This window comes from Pseudomyrmex gracilis, unplaced genomic scaffold (genome assembly GCF_002006095.1).
Source record: "Pseudomyrmex gracilis isolate BER0280 unplaced genomic scaffold, ASM200609v1 scaffold_28, whole genome shotgun sequence".
Lineage (NCBI taxonomy): Eukaryota > Metazoa > Arthropoda > Insecta > Hymenoptera > Formicidae > Pseudomyrmex > Pseudomyrmex gracilis.
In genome coordinates this window covers 574,713-600,927 of record NW_018020612.1, presented here as the reverse complement: position 1 = coordinate 600,927, position 26,215 = coordinate 574,713, and the positions used below count along the sequence as shown (strand labels likewise).

Here is a 26,215-nt window from a genome sequence, read left to right as displayed (position 1 = left end):
ACGTATGTGTGTATATATATATATATATACGTATATGTACGTATCACTGCCGTGTATTCACGAGTGCCGTGTAAACACGCGTGTTAGGTCGCCTCAGGGTCTTGAAAATAATGGAAAAGCCGATTAAGTTGCTAAAGTGCGCACGTCGCAACGGCAACGCGCGCGCAGGATACCGCGGGCTTACATGCGCGCGGCAAAATCAACGATCTTCCAGCATAATTTCAGCGTGTCGTAATGTTCGTTGACGTCAACCGAGGTGTTCGCAAACCGCGTAAATAGAATCTCACGCGATGTCTCAAAGAGGTCTCTTCTTTTTTTTTCTCTTTTTTTTACCGCGCCACACACAGTGTGACTGACTAGAGTGCAATAGTATAATGACGATGGTGTGTGAGAAGAACCGACGCGTATTGCGGCGCTGTATTTATATCCCGGCAGACCGTGACGCAGATTTAATTGCGATATTTGTGCGATCGTTAAAGGCTACGTTCGTACGATTATCGACAGATCGACCGTTTGGTCGTTACATTGAATAGCGAAGATTAACTTTCGTAGTAACGGTAAACCAGTATCTATCGCGATTAAGATTGCATAAGGATTTCGAGATTGAGCTAAACTGATTTTTAACTCGGATGTCATAAGACAAGCGAGAAAGTTCGTTTTATTTTATCGAAAGTTTTTTTAATACAAACGTTTGTATATTTTGATAAGAGAAAAATTATTCAAAAGTTCTCTGTCGTTCCGCGAGCGATACGTACGGACACTTCTAATTACATAAAATGTGATTTATAATATTGAATGCGAAATGAATGTCAGATCTCTCGGTTAGAAATCGCACATTCCACGTATCGACGTGATCGACGGTGGAATTGATAAATCGACGAAAGCGAAAAGATCTCGCACGAGGCGTGAGACGATAAATGACACCATTATCCGAATGCGTCGAATATTTCGCTTAACTAGAAGTTTGAGTACTGGTCTGCAGATAATATCGCGATTTATTGAAAATATATGCGGATCGATATCTCAATACGATGCATAACCTTTCGCACGCCCCATTTTATTGCGCGGCTTTAGAACCGATTTAAAAATTTCATTCAAAATTCTCTCTTTTCGACATGAAAACGCATATCACTTTTTGACATTTACAATTTCACAACGTAAAAAATTAACATAAACATACATGTCAGTTACTCAATATGCAATAGAAAAATCTTTTGGTTTCTCACAGAAATTTGATCTGCATGCAGACTTCGAATCTGTAAATATTTTTCCAATATTCTTCACGAAAATGTTCTCTTCTTCGCAGCTAACTTTATTTCGATTACAAACGCGCGCGGCGTTTCTCTATTCTTCGAAAATCTATCTTACTCATTTTGTTGTGCTTTCCCATGATTTCTTTCAAAGATTTATCATATCCCCGGCTTGGCAGAAGGTATGTCGATGCCGACATGCCCGTGTGGCTTCTTGATTTTCTCGCCAAGCCGACGGTAATAAGAAGCCCTCTCTCCCCTCTCACACACCGTGGAAGAAGCGGGGTCGACGGTGGTTTATGAGGGTCGCGTTCCCACTTGTGCAATCGCTTTATAGGAAAGTGTTACACGGATGCATACAAGAGATTTTCTTTCTTCTTTCTCTCGGCACTCTCTCTCTCTCTCTCTCTCTTTCGCTTTCCTCCTAGCTTCATCGTCGGACTCTGTCTCTTCCTCACTTGCTTCTTCGTCGTTCGTGCGGATATTGTAGAATGTATCGACGCTTCTTCTATATTGTTGTTGTTTCAAGTCCACTCGCCGCAGCTGAAACTTGTGTGTGCTACCGTTTTCTTATCGCTTCTCAAAGTTCAATAAATAATTTCAAACCGCGATAACAATGTGCTTACATCTTTCGAAATTTCCGAGAATCATCGAACAATCCGATCTTTTTATCTCACTCCTATATATGTACAGTTGCAATTACTTAAAAGTAATATGCATGCTAATACATTCTTAGTGAATACTTGTAAATTAGCGTGTGGTTAAATGTAACCATATGTATTATCTCAACACGGTAACCGCTTGCACTTGCGATGAAATTCCCAAGATAACGTTTTACGTGTGCAACATTGTGTGTACCGGGCAGCGCCGCGTTGCACTTATTGCACGTGCGCGGCGGTAATAATTTTTATCATTCATCAGCAGAGCAATTGTTTTATCCGCTTAAGGGAAACCAACATAACGTTCTATCTGTAATGCATATTTCAGAGAAGGATCTCTCGCGTTGTTCAAGTTTCGCTTATGTGGTCCCGCCATATTGGGAGCGCGAGGTTCGCATGAAGGTGAGCATGAAAAACAGTTGCGATCTTGCGTGTGTATATACATATGTATCCTCGCTGCGACGTGTAATCTTGCGAATTATCTCAAGCGCGTTCTCTCTTTCTCTCGCGCGAGTTTATAATTCGACAAATCCCGAGTCATTAGTTTTGCCGGCGCACAATCGAGTTTTTGCGCTACCGATCCAGCGTGCTCGCATATAGTGGTAAGTACGCGCCCATAAACGAAGGCACGGCGTAATACAACGTACGCTGATTACGTCGTGAGTGCATTCACTCGGTACACGCCGGGCAGACGACTTAACGATATTACAGGTTATTAATGGCACGACAGTGATCGATTAACGCTTGCTCGAGAAAAACTAGTCCCCATTACAAATATAAGTATAATTATATCTTTCGTGAGAAAGAGTGAGCGAGAGAGAGTGTGTGTACACACATGTGTGTACACATGTGTGTCGCGGCAGCTAAAACGCGTGTTAGAGTTGTCACGTCTAATTATACTAAATTAGATGCATATGCATACGGTAGATAAAAAAAAATTAGCATAAATGAGAATTAAACTGATTTCTTAAGAAATTTTTGTTTGAGAAAGAAGATAGAAGGAAGGAGAAAGAGAAGGAAGAGGGAGAAGAATAGTGAACGATGGAGGGCAGGACTCAGCAACTTTATCGCTTATTAATCGTGCGACTGTGATCGATTATCTCGAGAACGGCCATTTCTATGCGGAGGATAGCAATTATGCCCCGTTCACGGGCTATTATTACACGAAGAGAGGGTCCTCTTCTTCGGAACAGCCCGCGCGTAATCGCGGCGCGTTGTTTAAAGCGAGTTCAAGTTCGTGCTCTCACTAGGTGAGATTGATTTATAAAGTATTAATTGCTGATATATGGGCGGCGGGAAGCGAGCGAGAAAGGTCAAATTGCACCGGGTATCGCCTTCTCCCATTCCTGTAATTGAAAATAAGCTTCTACGTGTCGACGATAATCGCGCAAATCCCAGATAGACTCTCTTCTGTTGCGTGGCAGATTGATAAAAGACGTCACGTCATTCGGGATAATTGTATAAAAATTCTAAATAACAAAATCGGGTCGGAGTACAAGTTTGCACGCGCGCGCGCGCGCGCGCTAAACACGCGTCGTCGCGATCGCGTTGTATCGATAGATCGATGAATTTGCGTGCGAATGAGGCGAGACTGTATGAGATGCTCTACAGGTGCGTTCGAATTTTGATGAGTAACGATTCTATCAAGCATCTTCAAGAAACGATCGGGGTGTTAATAAGAAACGTCGGAACAAAGAAGTTAATTAACACCTTCTGCAGCTGCGAGAAGTGGCTCTTGTGGAGGAAGCCATGACAAGAGAACAGAACATAAAATTTCATGTCATAACCTTAGTGCGAAAACCATATATAATATATTATTTTGAAATGTTTATTTACTCGCGCGAGAAAAAAATACTTCTCGTCATTTGTTGCAGAAATCTTTGAAATTTATTTTTAACTTTTTAAAATAAGTTTTACGGAAAATTAGAGATTGAATCTTTTCTCTTAAAAAAAGAGCAAATCAATACTCGAACACATCGAATATATCGAGATGTGCTACGTTTGGTTGATCAAGTTTGGTTAGAAAAATCAGAGATTAACAAAATCAGATTGACAAAAACTGTTTTTAAACGCGTTCTACGTAAGCACAAAAAAATTTAATCAATAAGACACAATTCTGTTTCATGTAAAGAATAATCCGTTTCACAATATGCACTCTTATATCGATCATCCTTAATCCGCTCTGTTGCACGAACTAGTCGCGTATCAGAGATTTTGCGAATGTGATTGCGACAATGTTGCTTGAAATGAAGTCTACGTGGTTAACTCGCGTATCTACAAGACGTATACAAACAAAAGTTAATCACCTGGAAAATAATAGAGATGAAATATTCATTTTCTGCGATAAAAGACAGTTTTCGGTCGCTTTTGAGGTCGTTTCGCGCTTTGCTATCACGAATGCAAATACACAAGTGACTAAATTATAGATAGTTCTATCGTATTAGCCGCGTTTGAATGCCTCTTATAAGAATGCTTTGCCTCCGAATGCTCGTGAGGCAAATTGAAACGTTCCACCGCTCGAAGCGCGACTTTAATCCGCGCTCGTCGCTGATTAATGCTACCAAAACGAATCATCCGGCTGCATCTCGAGGCTTGGCTGCGCACGCCAAGATTCCTCTTTTCTTTGCAATCCTTCGCGCGCAGAAGATTGCCTCTCCTACACACACGGTCTATCAGCGCTCTTCTTTCATCTTCGTCCCGGGGGTACCCGTGAGAGCGGCGAGTTAGCTGACCGTTAGCTTATCTCAGTTCGTGTGCTCGCATGCACATCTCATGTAACATCTTCATTCGAATGAAATTCCCCTCCTCTCTTCAAGTATCTGGTTTATAGAAAGAAACTTACTCTGTATAAGTTTTCTTGCGGAAAATAACAACAAACGAATACAAATAGTGTGCGTCATTTTTTCCGCGCAAGTGAAAACATTTTGAAAATTTAATTGAATTAATATTTTACGTGTGAGAATAAGCGAAATGTGTAAACATGCGAAGAAGAGACGGATATTCGCGCAATGACGAAATTACACAAATATATTCCACAACAAGCCGTCATCGTGACGCTGTCGGTTTTCGCCGAAGAGTACACGATGTTGTGTTAAGGAGATGCGTAAACCGAACAAAAGAGAAAGAAAAAAAAATTCTGGTGCACAGAGAAGTGAAGGAACATTCTAAACCGACACGCACAGATTTGTGACATATACAAATATTATACTAAGCACCCAAGTAAAGAGAAGAGGGAGATATAAAAATAATTGTTTGTTCAAAAATGATTGTCGTGCGAGAGAGATTGCAGCGAGGCAAAATAATCTATGACAATTGCGTGAAAGACGATGATTACTTAACCCACCCGAAGCCCACGTGGAAATACGTGCCGGAATATCGCGCACACCCACGTCCCGCGCAAAAATAGATTTACCTAACGGCCGTTCTCGGGTGCGTGAAGTATCGAGTGAATTTGATTAATATTCATTGAAACGAGACACAAAGAAGGAGAGAGAGAGAGAGACCAGGAAGAATCGTTAACTTGCGAAAGCTATGTGTAAATATTGCACTTTGGTGTGAGTACATTTTAAGATTGTTGAAAATATTCAATTGCGATATTACACACATGCGCTTCTCTTCGTAATATCTCGGAAGATATCGCGCACGGCTCATCACCTATCGCAATCTCTAAACGCATTGTCGTTAGTTTTGTTCGAGCGGAATGATTAAAGCTCTGTTTACATGTGCGTAATCTCCCGGTAAATCTCGCTCGAAACCGGAAAATATAGGTGTTGGAAACTAAATGTTCGGAAACGATATCGCGCGGTTCTTGTCGACGAATACGCTAAATTGCACGATTGAATTCGATATGAACCTGAATAAATTCAATTTTTCACACTACACACACGCACACACAGACAGACACAGACGAACGCACCCCTTACGTCACTTGTCACGTTTCCATTGTTGCGGGTAAATACACATAGGACGTTTTTGCGCGGTTATATCATTCAAATCTGAACTCATCGAAATTATATTGGTTTCAATCCTCGCTATAAAACGTGACGTAAGGACGAAAAGGATGTTTGCGATAGATTGTATTATCCGGATTTGAGCTTATAAAACTGTAAAAAATTGATAAAAATCAAAGAGAGTTTTAACATTCGTATTATATTTCCTTTTTTTGTTTGTTATTGTTTTTATTCCGAGTCATTACATTTGCACAGAGTGTTGCATGTTTGCAAGTCCCGTTTGCAAAACGTATGTTCGCGCGGGAAAACGATGAACGTTCGATCGCGATTAATAAATTTCCCATCGTACGGACGAAAGTGAGACATGGAAACACGGATTAGGGGAAAAGGAGGGAAGGGAGAAAAAAAAGAATCCGCGAGACGTGGAAACGTCGATACAGATTTCCATGGAACTTGATCCCGGTATTCTGCAGGCATTTATTCCACTTGTCTCTTTGAAATCAGTCACGACGATCTTCGCGATCTTTCGTAGGTGCATAAATCACGCGGAGAATACCTCCGTCCGTTCCGTTTCGCGGCGACCTTTTGATCGAGCATGGGTCTCGTTTACGGAATTTATTGTCTTACGTCACACGAGAATAAACGTGTTACGTAGATGTGTGTGTGTGTATCTGTCTGTTGCGTATCGATTGAGGGAGTTTTTGTCGAGTGTTCGCCAATGTGATGTGACTCGGCGCCGTCACGAAATGGTTCGTGTATGTGTGTGTGTGTGTCTCGTTAAATTGATGTTTTATTAAAATTCCGATATTCGCGAGATCGTGGAGACCGCGCGCGACGGCGGTGTCGCGTTGTTTGCCGTATGAAGCGGCGGCGCAAAGACGCGAAGTCGCGATGGACAGGGCGATAAGGCTAATGAGCCGTAACGATCCTTTCCTTGGTTTATCCTATCCCTGCGCCCCGACTATAAGGTGCAGTTAACCTTTATCTGTGCGCAATTTTCGAAGCTCTCTCGGCATAAACGCCGGCTTTCTCCGTGGGAGACGTTCGCCTAATTTTTTAGTGGCCGGAGGAGCGGACAATTAGAGTCCGCGTTTACGGCCGAATCCGCGGCTCTCTCGCGTAATTGCTTATACTTTTTATCGTCTTAATAATAGTTCGTTGAGAGTTAAATAAAAGGGCCTTGTTTTTTTTCTTTTTTATATGACGTTTGCGTGTCCGAATACCTCTAAGTGCGTATTCTGCTGTTTCCGTTGGCAATTTATATATTTATATTATTGAACATATAATTATGAAGTTTAATTTATTGAAGTAATATTCAACACACGTAACGACTCGCATTATCATTAAATTCCATTATTTTATTGTTCTCGAATCACAACACAGACATATTTATCTCACAACTAAAGACACACGCCTTATTACGTAGATCGAGAACTTATCTACACTTTCAAGGCTATCGTGCGTAAGACTTAGACAATTATTTAACGAGATACGGAGGAAGTACGTGATAATTAACGGACATTAACGTTATCATATTAATCCTCAAAGTGTGTGCAATTTGTAACAAAGTCGGAGAAGAGAGTTAACGCTTTGTAAAAAAAACGAGTGGGAAAAGAATGAGAAAAAAAAACGAAAGAAAGATTTACAGTGCGTCGTTTTATTTTGTGGTTTTCGTACTTTTTATTCTTTCTCTCGGATGCGCAGTGCCCCGTAGGATAAAATTCCAATGACGGCGTGTTCGCACGCAACTCGTCTGTTTATCCTACTTACACAAGATCTGCCTACGCGCGTTCAGAACGCGCAGTCACACGTAATGTGATTATGGTAATGATCATCGCAGAAGAAAGCGGATATCACCCTGCCATCGGTAATAGTTATTAGAAACGATCATCCGTCAATCTCATCCGACTTTGAAAGGACTTCCCTGCGTTGCCATCGGAGATGACTATTAGATCAGATAATTTTTAAGACCTTGGCTTCATTGACTTGAAATTATCCGCAGTTATATGATCTGCATAAAAGGGAATATGCTGTATATGTATATATTTCTGTACCAATGATCTAAACCCGATAGATTTAAGTTGAAAATTTTTCCGATATTCAATGTGCGATTTTGTAATGTATAATTTATTTAAAAAACCATTTCAGAGATTTTATTTTCGACTAAATTCGTTTCTTACAAAAATCGTAACAGCAAATTGCGGGCAATTACGTCACGTTTCTGTAAACTGCAATTATCGTCTCGCTACAAACTCAACAACGATAAGATTTTATTCGTAACATGTTGTTTTGCATCGCGCAACGGACCGTCAACTCGGCAATTATCACACGAACGGATATAGGTATACACTTCCAGAAAATAACCATCTGCTTAGTGAAAGTAGACGTGCATAATCCCACCAATTTCTTCGTGTCACTTGTCGTGATCGCGGACATCCGGCAAGTCGTGTAATTTCGCGCGACGTGAATCTATACGGGCGTATATACACGGGCGAGCACAAAATATAAAGGATAGGATGTTCAAAATGCAAACAATAGTCGTTGCCGACTTTAAATATCACAACCGCATATTTTATCGGGGATACGCTTATTATTGCCAACAACAACTTGTGATTAATGTTTTGCAGTGCGTGTAACCGGGCGCGGTTGCGCGAGCGAAGAAAAACACACACATACACACGCACACGTTGTGTACGGGAGTTTCAATATTTGCGTCAGTATATTTTACAATATATACACACGCGGAGAGACGCGCGCGTTTACTCGAATGTAATACGAAAACGCGCGCGCGCGCGCGCGCGTGTACCTTTTTCTCCTGCTGTTATGCAGCGCACGCTCGAAATCACTCCACATCTTTTAAACGTACCGCGAGCGAATTTATGCGCGCATCCACTTTGGCGCCTACTTGCATACTTGCAGACGAGCACGCCGGCAGCCAGAAATACACGATACGTATTCGAGAAATCTCGGATAGGGTTTTTCGCCGCGAAAACCGGTGGGCGGTATTACTTCGCTGTAAAATTTCAACGTACCGAAAAAACGCGACGGGGATAAAGGCAACGGGGCATTAAAATTCGCAAATGATAACGACGACACAACTCATTTGAAAGTAAGGATTCATTTTTTTAAATCCAACTAAAAAAAAGAAAGAAGTTGCAAAAAAACAACAAGCATTAAGATGGAAATGCAATTTATTTTAATCTCTTTGAACAAGTCAAGACAAATTGTTGCGTAAGTGTTGCACTCTCAAAGATATCACACTTTGAATTCGTGCGATAACACTCGAGCTTCGACAAGCGCTCTCTCGTGTTTTTATCGAAAGAGCAGGCGCGTTTCGAGATACAATAAACCGTAAACTACTTAGGATAAGGCGCGCGAAGACAATTTTACTGAGAATTCTCAAACAGCGAGCGAGTAAAACTCTTTTTTACGCCTATCGTTGCACTTCGAATCGGCAGAAAAGTGCGCGAAGCACACGATTCGCCGAATGATATCTGCAAGATCTGCGTAAAGAAACTTTCTTCCCGCGATACAGGATTGTGAATCAAAGGTGTGTAATCCGACTACACGTAACGCATCGCAACTATTTTTTTGTTTCATCGTTAATTAATGCTGTAATCGCGGACAACCTCTTTCGAGAGACGATTACGAAGTAATCGCGTCTGCTCTCTCGCTCCTTATCAGGTTATATATTCGCCGATACGTATCGTGTGCGTTCGCAAGACCGCGTACTTCGATTGTAGAGAAAAATCGAACACTGCGAGAAAAACGACGATCAACGGATCTCGGGATAAAATATCGGCGATGTAAGAAGCAGTTCCAGTTACTAGCGCCGATGTTGCAATCTCCGGCCTTGAAATTATGTTTTTCATATTACGTTTATGTAATTCGTATTATATTCGCGTGCACCTTGTAATTCCGGTATATCCTGCGGCGTTTTCCTTATCTTCGCGTTACATACCTCAAGACCAATTAAATCGATGGTTTATCACACGCGAAGTTACGATAATATGCATATACGTTACACACGCGCATTACAATAGATAATTCGATAATTGATATAGCCCGCGGATCAAAGATGTATCTTCGATTGTTACGAGAATTGTTACGTGTCGAGTTGAATTGAAATAACGAGAAATTCAAGTGGTTGTGTACGGTAGTACCGTGGTAAAACGATCTCGCGCGCGGAGAAATTGTCGCGCCGTTACTCCCAATCTCTTACAAATACGGTAATCGTCAGATCGAGGGCGATAAATCAGCCGCGACAAATGAGGAAACACACCTCTACGTATAATATACGTATATAATGAAACTTTCTTTATGCTAATTCCCCAAGTAAATCGCGCGCATTTGTCGTGATCTGACAGAGAACCGGTCGTGGGCACTTATATGTTATATTGTATATTGCGGCAGGACGATAGAGTAGGCGATGTGGGAGACTAGGCGCATGTGAGAATGCGTAATTGTTTTGAAAGAGACCGAGAATCGAACTTTGCCGCCGTCGTTGTCATTATCGTCGTCGTCGTCGCCACCGCCGCCGCCGTTATTGCCGTCATCGTCGTCTTTCGTGTGGGATGTGTGGAAGGCGTCCGCCTGCGTGTACAGCCTGGCAACGGGGAGCATAAACGTAGGACAAGTTTTGTTATTTTTGCCATCCATTTATTCGCCATTTTGACTTCTCTTTTAATGCGACATACTGGCACATACAAGCGCAAATCTGTAATGAGTGATTAGACAAATAGTATTTATATTAGACTGATTTTGAAGTTAAAAAGATGACGCACACTTGATCAGATATATCTATTTTTTTAGAAATTAAAATTTTTTTTTCAATTTATACAAAAAAAAATGAAACCGTCTTGTTTATTTGGTTTAATTGTATATTTTGTTAGACAGAAATGATTTAAAACCACTTTGAAATTCGAATTATATATAATTGGCGGTTGAATAACATCGATCGAACGTACGTAAGTGTATATATACACTAGCACGCTTGTTATCACTAGTCACTTATCAACATGAGCGTGAATTTCATTCGGAGAGATATTCTTCGGAGCTCTATAAGAATGACTGGGATCAAAAGTGGAGAAGATAGATACCGTCGTTAAAATTTCCTCGCGATTCTCCGCGACGTGCTCAAAATTGGGAAAGTTCCGCGCGTCCGGGTTTCTGTAATTTTCAAATCCCCCGTTGTGAATCACACGGACGGTATTTCAGGTGGAATTTTCTACCGTGCAAAACATCCTCTTCGTCTCATCAGAGCGTTATATTTGGTACTCGCTGAAGCCATTCGAAATTTTGAAACAAGGTGTATATACATATATATATATATATATATGTAGGTATGTATCCCGTTCGCGAGAGGCAAGTCGAGTGGCGGCTTCAACAATAGGGATTATCAGCATTGGCTGAGTCGACTTCAGGTTGATATTGGTCTCTCGAGCACCGACATATTGTAATCACGTGGATATATTGTGCTCGTGTAGTGTACATTCGTCTATCTCTTGCGTCTCCCTTTCCCTCTCTTCATGCTATTTTATCCACCAACTTCCTCCTCTCCCTCCCATCCTCTTTCGGTCTCTTTCTTCACGTTCGTCCATTTCCCCCTCTCCCCCTGTCTTCTATCCCGGCGATCAATGCTCTCCTATCCTACCGATAACTCGATAATATTACACGCGAAAACCGCTTCCGACGTGCTCGCTCCATGCTCCAGTCAGCGAGCCACTTGTGTGAGCAAATAACCAGTTATCGGAAAACCGATTTTATTTTCAAGGAGCGGTGGTTCCCGATTTTTCTTTTTTCCCTTTTTTTCTTGCTCGTCCGCGCTACTCGACCCTCTCCTTTTCGTTCTATCTCTCTTTTTCTCTCTTTTTTCTCTTCTTCTATTTTTTGCTTTTCGGTTTGCCCCATACTGTGCACAGTGGAGAACAAAATTGGCACGATTAAACCCGACGCAATTCTCTTTTTACACGAAACAGGGAGGTCTTCTCTCCTTCTCTGTGATACAAGAAATTTATATAATTAAAATAAAATTTCAAGTTATATACATGTGCGTTTGTATGTATTTTTTATGCATTTCAGGTTCTGAAAGAATCGATGACCGAGAGAAATCAACAGCTCTCGGAGTTGAAGAATCTTTTCTTCTATTTAGACGAACATCGTTCTCTGAAGGGTTACGACGGGCCTAAAACGTCACGGTGAGTCTGCACGATCTTTTTACGGAGAAGCAAAACTTCTTAATAATATCTTTCTGACCATGTAAGAATATTTATGCAATCACAAATAATAATATACTCGGTAACGTACAAAAGATGGACCTTACGTGCAAAAAGATATCTACGATTCGCACGTAGTGTGTTTCGTAACGTCGTCTCGTGTGATTAACAAAACGATGAGACATCAACGTCACAAGAAATGACATTAAAAAGAAGTCAATCGTATCTATTGAAGATTGATTACGCGGTTGAATTGACATTCGCGAGATTTAGCGCGGCAATGCAGTTTCTTTGTCGTCTCCGCTTTATATGTGTACCAGAACCTTTGCGCCTCTTCATCCTCTCCGATGTCTCCTCGATCAATCCTTTCTCCTACGATATCGGATCCACCGCAGATTCACAGACCAAGCGAGCGCGTCTGAGCGCAGTTGCTACCGGATCAATCCGGGATTTTTGTTCGTTGCGTGCGTCCTTCTTTGATACGCGAGTGTGGAAAACATACGGGAAAGAAATAACAACAACGCGTGTTAACCAACTTTATGACGCAACATGAAAAAAAAAAAACGATGTTGAAATGAAACGGACAATTTGCACGTGTTAAAATTTTATTAACGCGATATGTTCTGAAGCTTGAAATCGATTAGGACCGTGACATACGTAATTTCCGGTATTCGGAAAAAAGTGTCGCGTACACACGATGTTCTCCGTCGATAATACCAATGTGTAACGAGCTAACGTCTCGACTCGTATTTCTCTTGTACGCGCGCATAAATCCTTTTATGAGCGTCGTGTCACGAATTCACGGCCTGTCGCCGATTTTATATTGCACGCTGGACTGTTTGATGTAGTAGAGTCGCTTTTACACCACTGGATGGAAGTATTGAAACTTCCGGCATTCCACGTCTGACGATGCGCGGAAAGAGAGACCGTCGAATGCGCAAGGTGCATACACGCGCGCGGTGTGTCGAACATGCGGTTTGCGCGCCAGACACGATATAAATGCGATATACTTCCATAAAGTACAGACCGTTTTGAATTTAGTGTGCCAAAGTACACGACTGCTCTTAACGGGTTGAGTGATTATACAATGTAGATATTGCAATGTAGATATACGTACAATATGCTACAACAGCATTATAAAGCTGATACTTCCTCGCCGATAAGATTTCGCGCGATGGTCGCGCAATTCTATGAATATCTTCATTTTTGCGTGTGCTATTCAAGATTGATATATAAGTAAAACGCATTAGAAATTGTTCCAAAAGTGAAAAAAGTTGATAAAACGTTACATAAAAAATCAGTATAAAAATCTGGACTTTTGACTTGTTTATTTCTTCTTAATTTAATGGAAATTGGATATAAAAATTAAATAAACGAGAAAAAGATATATAATTATATGTATATAATAGAATATATATATATATATATAATTTATTTCTCTTTTCTTTGTATAGAAAGTAGTTACCCGATCTGTTAGTTTACACAGCGCAAAAATCAAGTATTATGTATTTTTTGCGTGAAAAAAGCAGAACTAAAGTTTTTTGCGTATGCAGTTTAGACAGAGCAATGAATTTAGAAACTTGCGTGACTCAATGCCGTATCTCGATGCGGTGATAAGTGTCGCGAATTAGTCCTCTAAATCAGTTGTACGCCCTTACATTCTCCCGCCTCTACTTTCCCCTTTACTTATCGCCGACAAATGGCGTGTCTTTCCTTTCTTTTGACAATATCGCGTGATCTTTCGGTGTAAATAATAATTAAATGAAACTCCCCGAGTGCACTAAAACCGAACTCGCCCTCATTTCCTATCTACTTTTCTCATTCACGGCCATTTTCGCTGGAGTATGATTATTGTGGTCACCGTAAATCCCAATTATTCGCTTGTAATAATCATAACAATCGATAATTAAGCGAACTATCGTTTCACGAGAATTTCGTCTGCGATTCACCAGCATTTTCCTACTCTTTCTATTTCCAAACAATACATTTCTCTGATTGTGTATTTAAAGAACGCGTGTGATAGATATTCCTCAAAATTGTTTATTGACTTTTCCATACACAATCTTGATATTATTATATTTGATATATCGAAATATATCGAATTCAATAATACGATGATTAATATCAAATATATATACGAACGTTGCTCCGAGAAAGAAAGAAGTAAATATTGACGTAACAATACTTCGCAGACTAGATTTAATTAACAACACAATGAAATGTCGTAAAACGCGTCAATTTATATCGACAATAAATCTTGCATCATAATTCCGGATAATACAGATAAATTTCTGATAATCGGCGCGAAGCGATAAATTTCTTCCAAATCGGGCGATCGGATACAGGTGTGTTACAGGTGCAATACCTGTCGCCAGATATGATGTCGCACATGGGGCAGGTGAAATTGTCGACAAAATCATTCCTTTGTGATCGAGAATTAATCTTGATGAACTGACGTAAAATATATTGACGTTGAAGTCCGATGGTTTGTTGTTCTCGTCGTTCTAAATAAATAATACGCGTGTAAATAATGCGTTACACACATATCGTATGCTCATTTATAAAAAGCAAATGTGAAATTGTAATATTTTATCGATAATTTTATCATAGTGATATACAGTTACATCAGTTTCTACTTTTCTCACGAGTTGTGTTCGATATCTGAATACACATATGTGAGATATAATGGATTCTGCCCGTAACTAACAATTAACTCTTAATTAAGAGTTTATATTGCTCCTCTTATCACGCTCTGATCATATTTCATCGCGATCCGTCGACGCATCCCCAGACGCGTATTGCGCGCGCGGGGAATTTATTCACACTCGCCAGCTGGGACTTTTAGTATTAGAAGCAATACATATGTGTGTGTGTGTGTGTGTGTGTAGATATATATAGTTGCCGGCGTGATAAAAATCACTTTTATCTTCCCACATCGAGATCATTTAAAACAAAAGCAATTTTTCTCTATTGTGAAGAAAAAATGCGATTGAGTATCATTGTTTCTGATCGGATGGAGATCAATTTTATATTGAACAAAATGTTGTACTCTCATCGTGTAGGACGAGGTCTCGAGATTCCAGCGCGCTCTCTCGTATGTACAAATCAGCTCTCTCTGCCCGTGAAAACAATTATTATTCCCGGCAGATCGTCCGCGTTATTGAGCAAGAACGGGACTTCCGTTGGAGAATCAGATACCTGGCTCGCATGTGCAACGCGGTCAGAAGACGACGGCGCACACCTAGGAATCTGCCTGCCTACGCTACGTATATATACCCTATCCTATTCTACCTGCGATTCACCACGTACATCTGTGTAGGAAAGCGTCTGTGCACGGATTACAAAGTGGGTATTGGTTGCACGAGCTGCATTCTCTATGATCTCTGCCGTAGCGCAGATGGACCAGGATTTTAAGACTACCTCCACAACCTCGCCGCGTGGATTTTAAAATCGAGCCTTTGTCTATGCGACACGAGCGTGTTAAAAGTTACCGCGCAACCGCTGCACAGCATAATTTTTTGAACTTTCTAAAAGAAACCACAAACGTATCTCGCGCAAAATTGCGTGTTTTTATTTCGTAACGTCATATGCGAATTGCTGCAGTTTTCAACATGCTAACGCACGTTATGTAATACGAAGAACATGTTTTTATTTTTTTGTTTTTTGTTTTTTAATAAAAAGTATATTTTACATGTGCATCGTGTAAGTTTTATTGCGAGTATAAACTGCGACTATAGAAAACAACCGACATGTGTTCTAGTAGAAAAACCAAAACGAGAGTCCATGAAAATTGGCAATTATCGCAACCCATAACTAAAGGCCGTAGTTGTGCGATCTATCGAGACATAAGGTCTGCACACGCGCGGCATATATTGACGGTCGGTGCAGGATCGTAATAATTAGAAATTAAAAATTTCAAACGCCGCATCGGCCATCTTTATCTATATAGCGCGGCGGAAGCTCGTCACGTTGGATGTTTTTCTCCATCTCGCTTGTTCTCCGATATCGTGGCCCGCGTACGTTGCAGTTAAAAGTATCGTCAGCTGGCGAATTGCATTTCTGCAACGTCTGTATGACGGGTTAACGAACCCCAGTGCCTGTTATGTCCGTTTCTAGTTTCTTTTACGACGTAAACACCGAGAGGAAGAGGCAAAAACACATCAAATTGTTCGTCAAGACAGCGACCAGGTCAGCAGGTAGCAACGGCGACCGGTAAACATCGCTTGAGGAAACTGACCTTCTCTTCTTCGAATCTTATTGTACCTCAGTTATCCTTTTCACCGCGTAACGCGCGTGGCCCGGATCAATGGCTCTCAACAGTTCCCCCAATAAATCTGCACTCTCGTGCGCACAATTGCCCGCTTTTCTCCCGGTATATTTTTATAAACATATGCAAAAATGTTTGTTTTGCTCATTGTGCAATTCTATTATATTAGAAAATTGTGTGTGTGAGAGAGAGAGAAAAGTCTTGCATGCGTTGAAATAAGACACCAAGTTTATTTCTGTCTTCTCGACAGATGGAGAACGCGTATATAGCGGATAGTGCCCTCCAGCTCTTCAGAGATTCCGTTAAAGGAGAGTCGACTTGTCTCGTTGAACTGTGCTCAAGATTACAGGACTAAAAGTCTGTTCTCCACATCGCGTAGGATATACTATGACTAGAACTGGTCAAATTTTGATAATGAAATATTTACACTAGTATAAACATACGACCGCAAATCATCATACAAACTATCGTCGTTCACGGTTATAGTTGCGTTACAATTGCATTTGTTTTCGAGACATTTGTTAAAACGAATCAATTAAAACGTTTTAATTGACTTGTTAGAGTATTGTGTTGATAAGCTAATGTGTAAGAGCGCGTAAATAACGTGCACTAAAATTTGAGAAAAAGATTTTCCAGGTGGCGCGATGTATCACTTTCGGTCGTATTAATTGTGCCTCGCGATTACACGACAGCGATTAATTTAATAATACGTTACGACTTTTTTTTCTTACTCTTTCTCCCCCAACTTCCATACATCAGCATCGCTTTTTACCTTAAACAATTAACTTTCTGTCGCTCGTAAATCAGATGTACCAGCTGCAGGTGCACGCCTACATATCGTGTAATACCGTAATGGAAGGTCTCTCTTTTCGGAAACTTTATTCTCGAATTGAACAAAGTAGTTATTTATGGAATCATGTCCACATTTGTAAATATGTATAGATTAATTATACTTGTAATATATTACATATAGTTTTTTACGTATACATATATATACACGTTTAATTTTTACAGTATAATATTTAATATAATATTATTTAATATATATTTTTTTTAGAGTAATATAAATTTTAATATACATTTTTCTTTATTTGTTTGTTGTCTTATCAGCGTTTGAATAAATAATTACGATTGCGTGAGATTTGTACGGTAATAAAATAGTGCAGAGTATGTATGTATTCATTCACAATACTTACAAATTGCGTAACATCTGCATCATCGCAAAATAAGGATTCGATTACCATTAATATACGAAAATAGCATAAGTACAGGCTGCACTCGAAATCGAAACGCAATTTCATTCGATCGTAATCGCCGGCTCTTTATCCGTCAGCCGCGCGTTCCGTATATACGCGTACGCGATCATTCGATTAAAATTACACGAAAAACATTACTCGGTCCGATCGGCAGATGTGCAGTAGGAACGAATGGATTTCGAATGCATGAACGTTCCAAAGGCGTGTTTGTCTTCCCGTAGAATCGCCCAGGCGCATGCCGATGTTACCATAATAATTGATCCGCGATAGGATCGGTATCAGTACCTTGCAAAGTCACTACGGATGATTGGTCCTCATCCGACATAACGGAAGAAATTCTTTCTTCTCCGCCCTCTCTATGTGTGAGCACGTCAACTATCAAACGGCAATTGATAATATACGGTAATTATAAAAACGGCACAAAATATTTAAAAAAGTAAAACAAATTTGCATTTACAGAAGTAAAAATCGCTGACACAATTTATTATATACACAGAATATATAATTAACAAGTGTATGTGTTTGTGTATGTGTATATGTGCGTGTTATATACTTATTTATTATACTTAATTAACATTTTGTGAACAATGTCAACAAAATTTTTACACATTGCTTATAGAATATTCCATTTTTCAACAATTTTGTCAAAATTACTAAGATAAAATTAAAAGAAAAAACCTCGAAACGAAATTTATAAGACCGTATATGACGCTCTGTAAAATAAACCTTTTTATTATTGTTCATTATAAAAAAGTTGTTTTCCATCTACGAAATTACTAGTCCAATATCGAAGTCTCTCCCCGACTGTTATAAATTATCTCAATTCGATAAATTGTCGATATATCGGATTGTTGTGCTAATATCATCACTCCGTTCCTTTGCACAGTTATACCAACGGTCATCCGTTTTATCTTCAATTAATTCTCCCTTGAGTTAATTGAGTCTCATTCCGTACGCGGCCGATCGCCACGCGTACGCTTCCTGATTACCACAGTCATACAAGACTAAATGACATTAATATGCATACTGTCACGCATGTAATCCTTTTAGAGAAAAAAAACTGCATTCATTATCGCGATGGGAATGTATTTCTCGGTTTCAATTCGTATACGTCCTGTGGAATCCACGCCGCGATAAAAGATCCGTTATTATTAAACAACGGGAGCGTAGCACACATTGTCGCTGGAATCGACAGCAACTTAATCTACGCGCCATTTTTGCATACTTGTTGAGAGAAGGAAAACGATATTTTTAAGGAGAAACGGAATATATTTACTAAATTAGAACTAGTGCTTTGGGAGCACGTACGCTGAATGTACGTGCGAGAATAGGTGTCTATTTTGCAATGAGATTTTTTAAATTTCATTAGGAAGTTAAATAAATAATTTATATGTATGTGACGCAAAGTAGATCTTATATATATATATATGAATTTTAGAATTGTTATTCAATTCGAATTTTCTGTGTGTATTAATTTACACGTTAAAAATATACTCTCGCGCGTACATTCAGCGTACAGCTCCCAAAGCCCTAATTTTAATTTAGTTTATATTTAATAGAGCCGTATTTGGGACATATTTAATTGTTTTTGTAATTCTTCATATTTTTCTCCGAAAGATACAACATACATTTTTAATAATACAATAATATTTTATTCTCTTTGCGTGGTAATTAAAACTACTGATTGAAAGCATATCGTACGCTTAATAACATTATTAACTAACAAGTGTCCGAGGCTAATAAAACTGATACTCGACAAAAAGGGATGAATCCAATTTGTGTGTCTACATGGAATGTTATCATTTGTTACTGTCTGTTTATTTCAACCGAGTTTTTTCTTGCCGTCGTAACGATCACTTACAACACGAGACACGCGGCTGCGATATTAGGTCTTCAGACAGTTCGAAACAGTAGCTTGCTTCGAGTGTGCTCGAAGATAGAATGAAGTTTAGTCTAAGCCGATCATGACGAATTAAATTCATTCAAATAGCAAGAACGATCGCATTCGGCATAGTGCTCGCTCGAGCGAAACGAAAGAGTAATGTCACAAGGCAATGTCATTTATTGTATATGATATCGAAAAATATTATCGTCGGCATATATAATACGAATGCGAGAAGCGATACATCTCTCCGAGTGTTATCTTATCGCTCGTATTACCATACAGGTCTGCTGCGCTGCGTGATCATCGAAATACTCTCCGTATGGTAATTATTAATAATTAACTTCGTGAATATATATATCAGGAAATAAATTCGCATTAGATTACACGCATGTAGGAAGAGTCGATTTATATACGAGATGATTTATAGCGTTTATTTCGTTTATTTGTCAAAAGAAGAAAAATTACCGTATAACTTGGCGATAATGAAACAAGATTACTCACAGGACGATTTGTCGTGATTTAATTTTATCTGTCAATGTGAAAAATACGCCATTTCTGAGAATGCAAAAGATTCTAATCGCATTAAAGTTTGATTTAAACCATTTGAAGAAACGATTAGTGGATAAGGAGCTAATGTGTTTTCTTTTTTTGGTGATTCTTGTGACTTCGATCGAAAAAGAGCCTGAGAAAAAGGCTGAACTCGCTCGCTCGTTCTCGAAGCGGCGGAGTTACGAGCCGATACAATACACAACAGCAACTACAGTCATGAATTCCAATACGAACGTCACGAGGACGTATCTCCCGTTTACGACGACGATCTTCTCTGTCCGTGTGAGCTAGGCAAAAAGCCACGAAGAGAACGCGACGGTGATAGGTTCGGCGCCTCCGGTTGTCGCGCGAATCTCGCGGATATAACTTCCTATTACCGACCGATGTACGATGAGACGACGGTGTGTAAGGAGTTGGATGCACGGAGGAGAGGGAGCAGAAAGAGTGTCTCGTGTGCCAAAAGAGAGGCGTGCATTAGGAGATTGTGTTCGACAGTTGTTTACGACTATCTCCTAACCACCGTCTTCCTCTCGTCTCGCGCGCCGCCCTTTGTGTCGCGCGAATCTCTCCGACCGGCGGCGGCGTGTATCTACGCGCAGAGATCTCGGGTGCTCTTTATCTGGCCCTCTCTCGGTCGCCTTGCCGAGATCTCTCCTCGCGCCGGTTGGTGGCACTCACCCCCGCCTTTCCGGCGAACGTTGCATCGAGGAACGGCAAAGGCGCGTATTTACGTCGTTGCGCTCACATAACTCCGGCCGACAAACTGGCAAGCCTTCTTTCTCGTCTATCTCACTCTCTCTCTCTCTCTCTCTGTTCCTCCCCTTTTCTCCCGCAATTTCCCGGGGCCTTACACTTTTCTAGCAATCTCGGTAAAGTACTTCAGGGATCGTCTTCTAGTTGTATAGTCCTCTCGCGCGTTGTCTACGATTTCAGACAACGAATGCGCGACGAACGACGAACCGTCCAAGAGCCAAATGTTGGTGGTGGTTCTGCAATTGCCTTATCCGTTACATTATTCGCGGTGTGTGCATTGCAAAATGTCAACTGTCAGTCATCATTCGTTTTGCTGCTTTAAAATTAATTATCATACAAATGAGCGTTGTATTGTCGTCATTTAATTTCCTCGTGTAAAATCAATATTGCCAGTCGAAACAGAGATTATTTTTGCGACGGTGAGAGCTTGACATTTATTAACTACAGGCGTGATGAGAAGCTTGGTACATGCTTAGGAAATGGGTTAAATTCTTATAAAAGAAACTGTGTGTCGTATAACATAAACATGTACCGAGTAAATGTTGCAATGATCGGACAGATGTCGCTGTCCAAAACATTTATTTAAAAACATAATTATAACAAAATATTTATATGTAAAGAGTTAGAAACTAAATATTACAAAATATATCTTTAAAAATATTTCAAACATTGAGAATTACTTATGTGGTTAATATTTATCATATCTAATAATTTTTTTCTAATAAATACCCGGCCATTAGAACGCTCTTATCTTATACGTGACAAGAAAGTCAACGCGCGCGCTGTGCGCAATCATACGTAATAAACTTTTTGAAAAAAAAGTAAAAAGATAAAATATTACAAAAAAATTACAAAAAACTTCTGGACGTAAAATTATATTTCAATGAAATATTCATTCTACATGTAGTAATTATACTGAAGAGAATCTCAATTTGAAATTTTACACTCAAATTAATTATTGGAGACCCGAGAAAGAGAATATTATTCAATTCGTTCGAATGATCAACTTGATGATCGAAAGAGACTGGCTCAAAAAAAATTCTAAGACTTCGGACTCGGGATCTCTACATGTTCAGATCGCGAGACCATTGGGCCGATCTTAAGTAATAAACTTTATTCTTAACTAAACTGTTTGTTTGTTTTTTTTTTTTTTCTATACTACGGTGAAATGCATGCGTATTTTCCAGCAGATTGTTTGATATCTCTTTAAGTCGCGATTGCCACCGGTTTTTGCAGATAGAGCAGAAATCGCCCGCCTTCTCGAAGTCGCTTACATACATACCGGTTATATACCGCGATTCGGAGAAGATACAATCCCACTCGAAATCTATTAATAACGCGGAAATCATCGGACGAGTCGCGGCGCTCTCACGTGACACGGGAAAAATATTCCGCGCGACGACCATCCGTAAATGAATGTCGAGTCGCGGCGCGCGCGTCGCGATTGATGCGGTTGGCGTTGCGCGTTGCCAATCCGCGCTATTCCTTTCATTTTCTATCGCCTGTCAATGTGACACGCGCGATAAATTATTACACGCAGGCTGCATCGAGCGACGTGTTAGTAGCTACATCGAACGATAGCTAAATTGATATACGCAATTAACGCCCAAACATATGTATATATAAAGCGCTTCAAAAGGTAACTCGAGAGAAAGCTACTACTTCCATCTAAGTGTAAGATATCAGTAAACAATTGATCACGGCATTAAATATAACCAAGGTTTTTGGCGATACAAATTTTTATTATTTTTTAAATAAAAAGAATGGTTTTTGAGAATTTAAACAATAGTACAGAAGCAGTAGGTGTATATATTTTTCGCACGCAATATATACATTTTATCTCAACACTCCACGAAAGATCAGAGGAACGAAATATTTTGTGAAACTCTCTAAAGTGCACAGACAGTTTCTCTGCGCGCGGAAGAGAGGAGTCTTTCTCTCTCTGAAAGAGGAGGAGCCATCCAGTCAGATATCGACGAGGCAGATGAGCTACCAATAACTCAATGTGCGCTTATAAACTGATCAGACTTCCAACCGCCCTTCTCTCCTCTTCTTCGACGTGGAGCCCCGGCGAGACCTTCGATTCGACCCGGTTCCAATAGCTTCGAGTTCGTCTGACGCCCTCCATGACGAGAACGACGACGACGTATTACTCGAGACTTCTTCGCCAGAGAGTGAAATGCAAGCGAATTTACCGCACGATTTAACAGTCCCGTCGACTTATGCGAGTATTCATCCGCCTTCTCTCCTTCACCGTAACCCGCGGAACGGGCGCAGAGAAGAAACGCGAGTACACACAGAGAGATAGAGAACTGTTGGAATTTCCTCGTAACTCGAGGCTAACCGAATTTGTTGTGCGCGTTTCACTCGTGTGTACGCAACAACCCCGCGCAATTCAATCGGATTCGTCCAGATTCCGTTGTACCCGCTGTCCCCGGAGAGAGACCAGCTTGCTCCGGGATTGTGCTTGATTTTTCTCGAGTTTTTCAATTCTCGGTGATATCGCTCGCGGAGAGAGAGAGAGAAAACGTCGTCGTCGAAAAAATCCTTTCCCGCTTATGCGAAGACAAACGCGTGTACTCGCGAGAGCGATATTAGAGTAAGCTCTCATTCCCGGAGCTTTATTGAATCGCACAACAACAAATTAAACAAACGGAATCTGCATTCCGCAGATAATAACACATGTAAGCATTGTTCTCTGAAGACTTAAATATTATTATTTGTATTACACACAGTGTCATATTTCATACAGTCACGTTACAATGCAATTACATTTAGATATAAGTAATATTACAATGCATTTTCTATTGAAGATCTAAAAAACAAAACAAATATGAAGAATTTAACCGTCCGCATATTATTTCACAAATGATTGAATTTACAGAGAAAAATCGGAAAATTATAAAATTTTGTTGTATCACGAATGTTTACCTACTACCGGAGTAGATAAACATAATCGACCTTTTGTAATATAATTTTATAATATAATTTTACCTACCTGGGTTGTGGTCTGTTATCAAAAACATGTCGATAGGTACGAGCGTATATGCGTCTGTGCTTGTTTGTTTATACATATTGCTCTCTCGTTTCTTTTGAGAAAATAAATATAAAAAAAAAGAAAACAACATTCTTTATACCGCTCTCGGGAGACGCGTAAGCTTAGCTTTAGGCAAATATAGATAGAACCTGTAATATGGTAATACTTCCACAGCTTTGTAAGATGGCAGCATTCATTCAGGGGTAAAGAATCCTTATACACGAAGGTAGATCCAGTTGCATGCTTACGGGCGCGCGAGTACCTACACTATCGGCAAAGGGAGACTATCGATCTCATCGAAACGTGGTCGTGTCGAATCTCGTTTACCGGGGGATTCCACAAGGACCAGTAAAATCGAAGCAGTAAATTTGAGGATTTTGCTGCTCCACGTGGGATAAATTTATTTCTTGCGCGCTGCTTTCTCGTATCTCTCGATAAGGGAACTCGAAGTGAAATAGCAAGAATGTCAATAGGAGAGATCGTCTCTTCACCTGAATCGGAGTGTTATCAACAAAGTTCTTTTTTCTTTGATAAAGTTAATTTTTGTAAAAAATAAAACAAAAAACATTGTTAATTCAAGATCGTTAGAACATTTGTTTTTTTTTTCGTCGAATAAAGAAGGAACTCCACAATTTTATTGGAGTTGCGCGCAGCTGTTTCCGTATAAGTTTTACAAGTCGTTAACAATCATTATCCTTTGTGTAAATTTTTATTACGTTGCCATAAAGTCTGTCTTATCAACATTTACGCGCAACTCAAAATATTCCGTTGACTCGTTAAATCTTTTGTTTTCAGTTTAAAAGTAGAATTTCTACTTACCCTTCTTTTTGCACCGCTCGAGATTAATTAGTTCCTATTGGAGAATTCGAGACATTGCTCTTCGAGATATTTTCGTCACCTCGTTCGTTCGGCGTTCTTCAAACGCGCCCGAATCCCGACGGGGTCGTAATGCCAGAATGGAAGAGTTCAATTCCGTATGCAAATGCGTCCCTCTCTCACGACACCTCGCGCGCAAGCAAAGCAACCCGGGAGAGCCCCCAGCGTGGCGACCAACTTGGGAATTTGAAAAGCCACCACCTGAGAACGTGTCAATCGGTCGACATAATTCGATTTGAATAATGAGAGGTCCCCTATGCAAATCGCGTCCATTATGACAAGTCTAGCGCCGCACATAACGGTTACACGTTTCCTGACGTTGCCCTATTGTATCGCAAAAAATTCTGTCAAGACTTTTGCGCGAGAAAAAGTCTTTGGAGAGTCTCCATCGAATTGTTAATCGCGATATTGCGAGACAAGTAGAATCTATTATTGTGAGATGAATTTAACGCCGATGAAAACAAATTCTATTATCATACGCGATTGATTTTTAGCGACATGCAAAGCTATCTTTAAATCGGAATACGCAGCCGTACACGCCCCTCGTTTGCACGACTGTGGGCGTTTTCAAGATTGTGGCAAACACAGTTCGTCGTTTTTCACGCGTGAAACGAATTTCCGCCGAAGCGGCAACTTTCCCGCCAAAATGTCGAGAATTCTCCATCTCGTAGATTACGCATTCAATCATCGCCACGGCGAGTCAGTACCGCGACGATAGCATATGGTACCCCTTTTTCCTTCCTCTCACCCCTCGTTGAAATTTGCGAGTATTTCGCGAACACAAGCCTGCGATGATAATCCTATGTGCGTATACCAAGTTTTTGAAAGGAAAATACTTTCTTACGTGCGAGCACCGTGACGACGCGTCACAATTGCCTCTGATGAATACCCGTATACATTTACATAGCAAATGCAGTATGTAAAGACGCGACAGTAAATTCGCGACAAGACCGCGAAAGAAATTGGTTTGGCCTGAATGACACGAAATATTTATCGTTTTGTTAGAACAAAGTCACGGTAATACTTTGTTAGGTTAAATTGTTTATGATTGTAAATAGATATTTGAGAGACATTTTTCAAGGAAGAAACATCAAATTTTAATATCACAACGCGTTACAACACACGATAAAACTGTTACAAGTGTGTTTGTTATCTCCATTTTAATTTATCATATAAAACTATTAGTTTGCGATAAACTTATATATTTACATTTTTCTTTCTGACTTTTCATTATTAAAATATGGAAAATAATTTGTCTTCATTTCTACAAATTTCTATTTTGTTTCTTGCGACACATTTTTGAGATCATCACAATTGTGTACGAATGTATAAAATTGTTTTATGTAACTTTCTTTGCATGATTATTTTATTAAACACTAGCACAACACAGGCGCGCGCTACGCGCACGCTATTGTTATTTTTATTACACATATACATACGCATATATGTATATATATACCGCGTAATCACGTGACCGAAGTAACACCGCCGCGGTCGCGCGGCCGAGGTCAGTGACTC

The 26,215-nt window shown here is 40.0% G+C and overlaps 1 protein-coding gene across 1 annotated transcript in view; it reads left to right on the top strand.

Annotated features, from left to right (window-relative positions):
* The window catches only part of LOC109852344 (UPF0489 protein C5orf22 homolog), a 434,876-nt gene that overhangs the window by 334,279 nt on the left and 74,382 nt on the right, over positions 1 to 26,215 (top strand). The window contains exon 6 of the mRNA XM_020423423.1: positions 11,941 to 12,056. Within this exon, the coding sequence (XP_020279012.1) occupies positions 11,941 to 12,056 (116 nt within the window). The remainder of the gene's footprint in view (positions 1 to 11,940; positions 12,057 to 26,215) is intronic.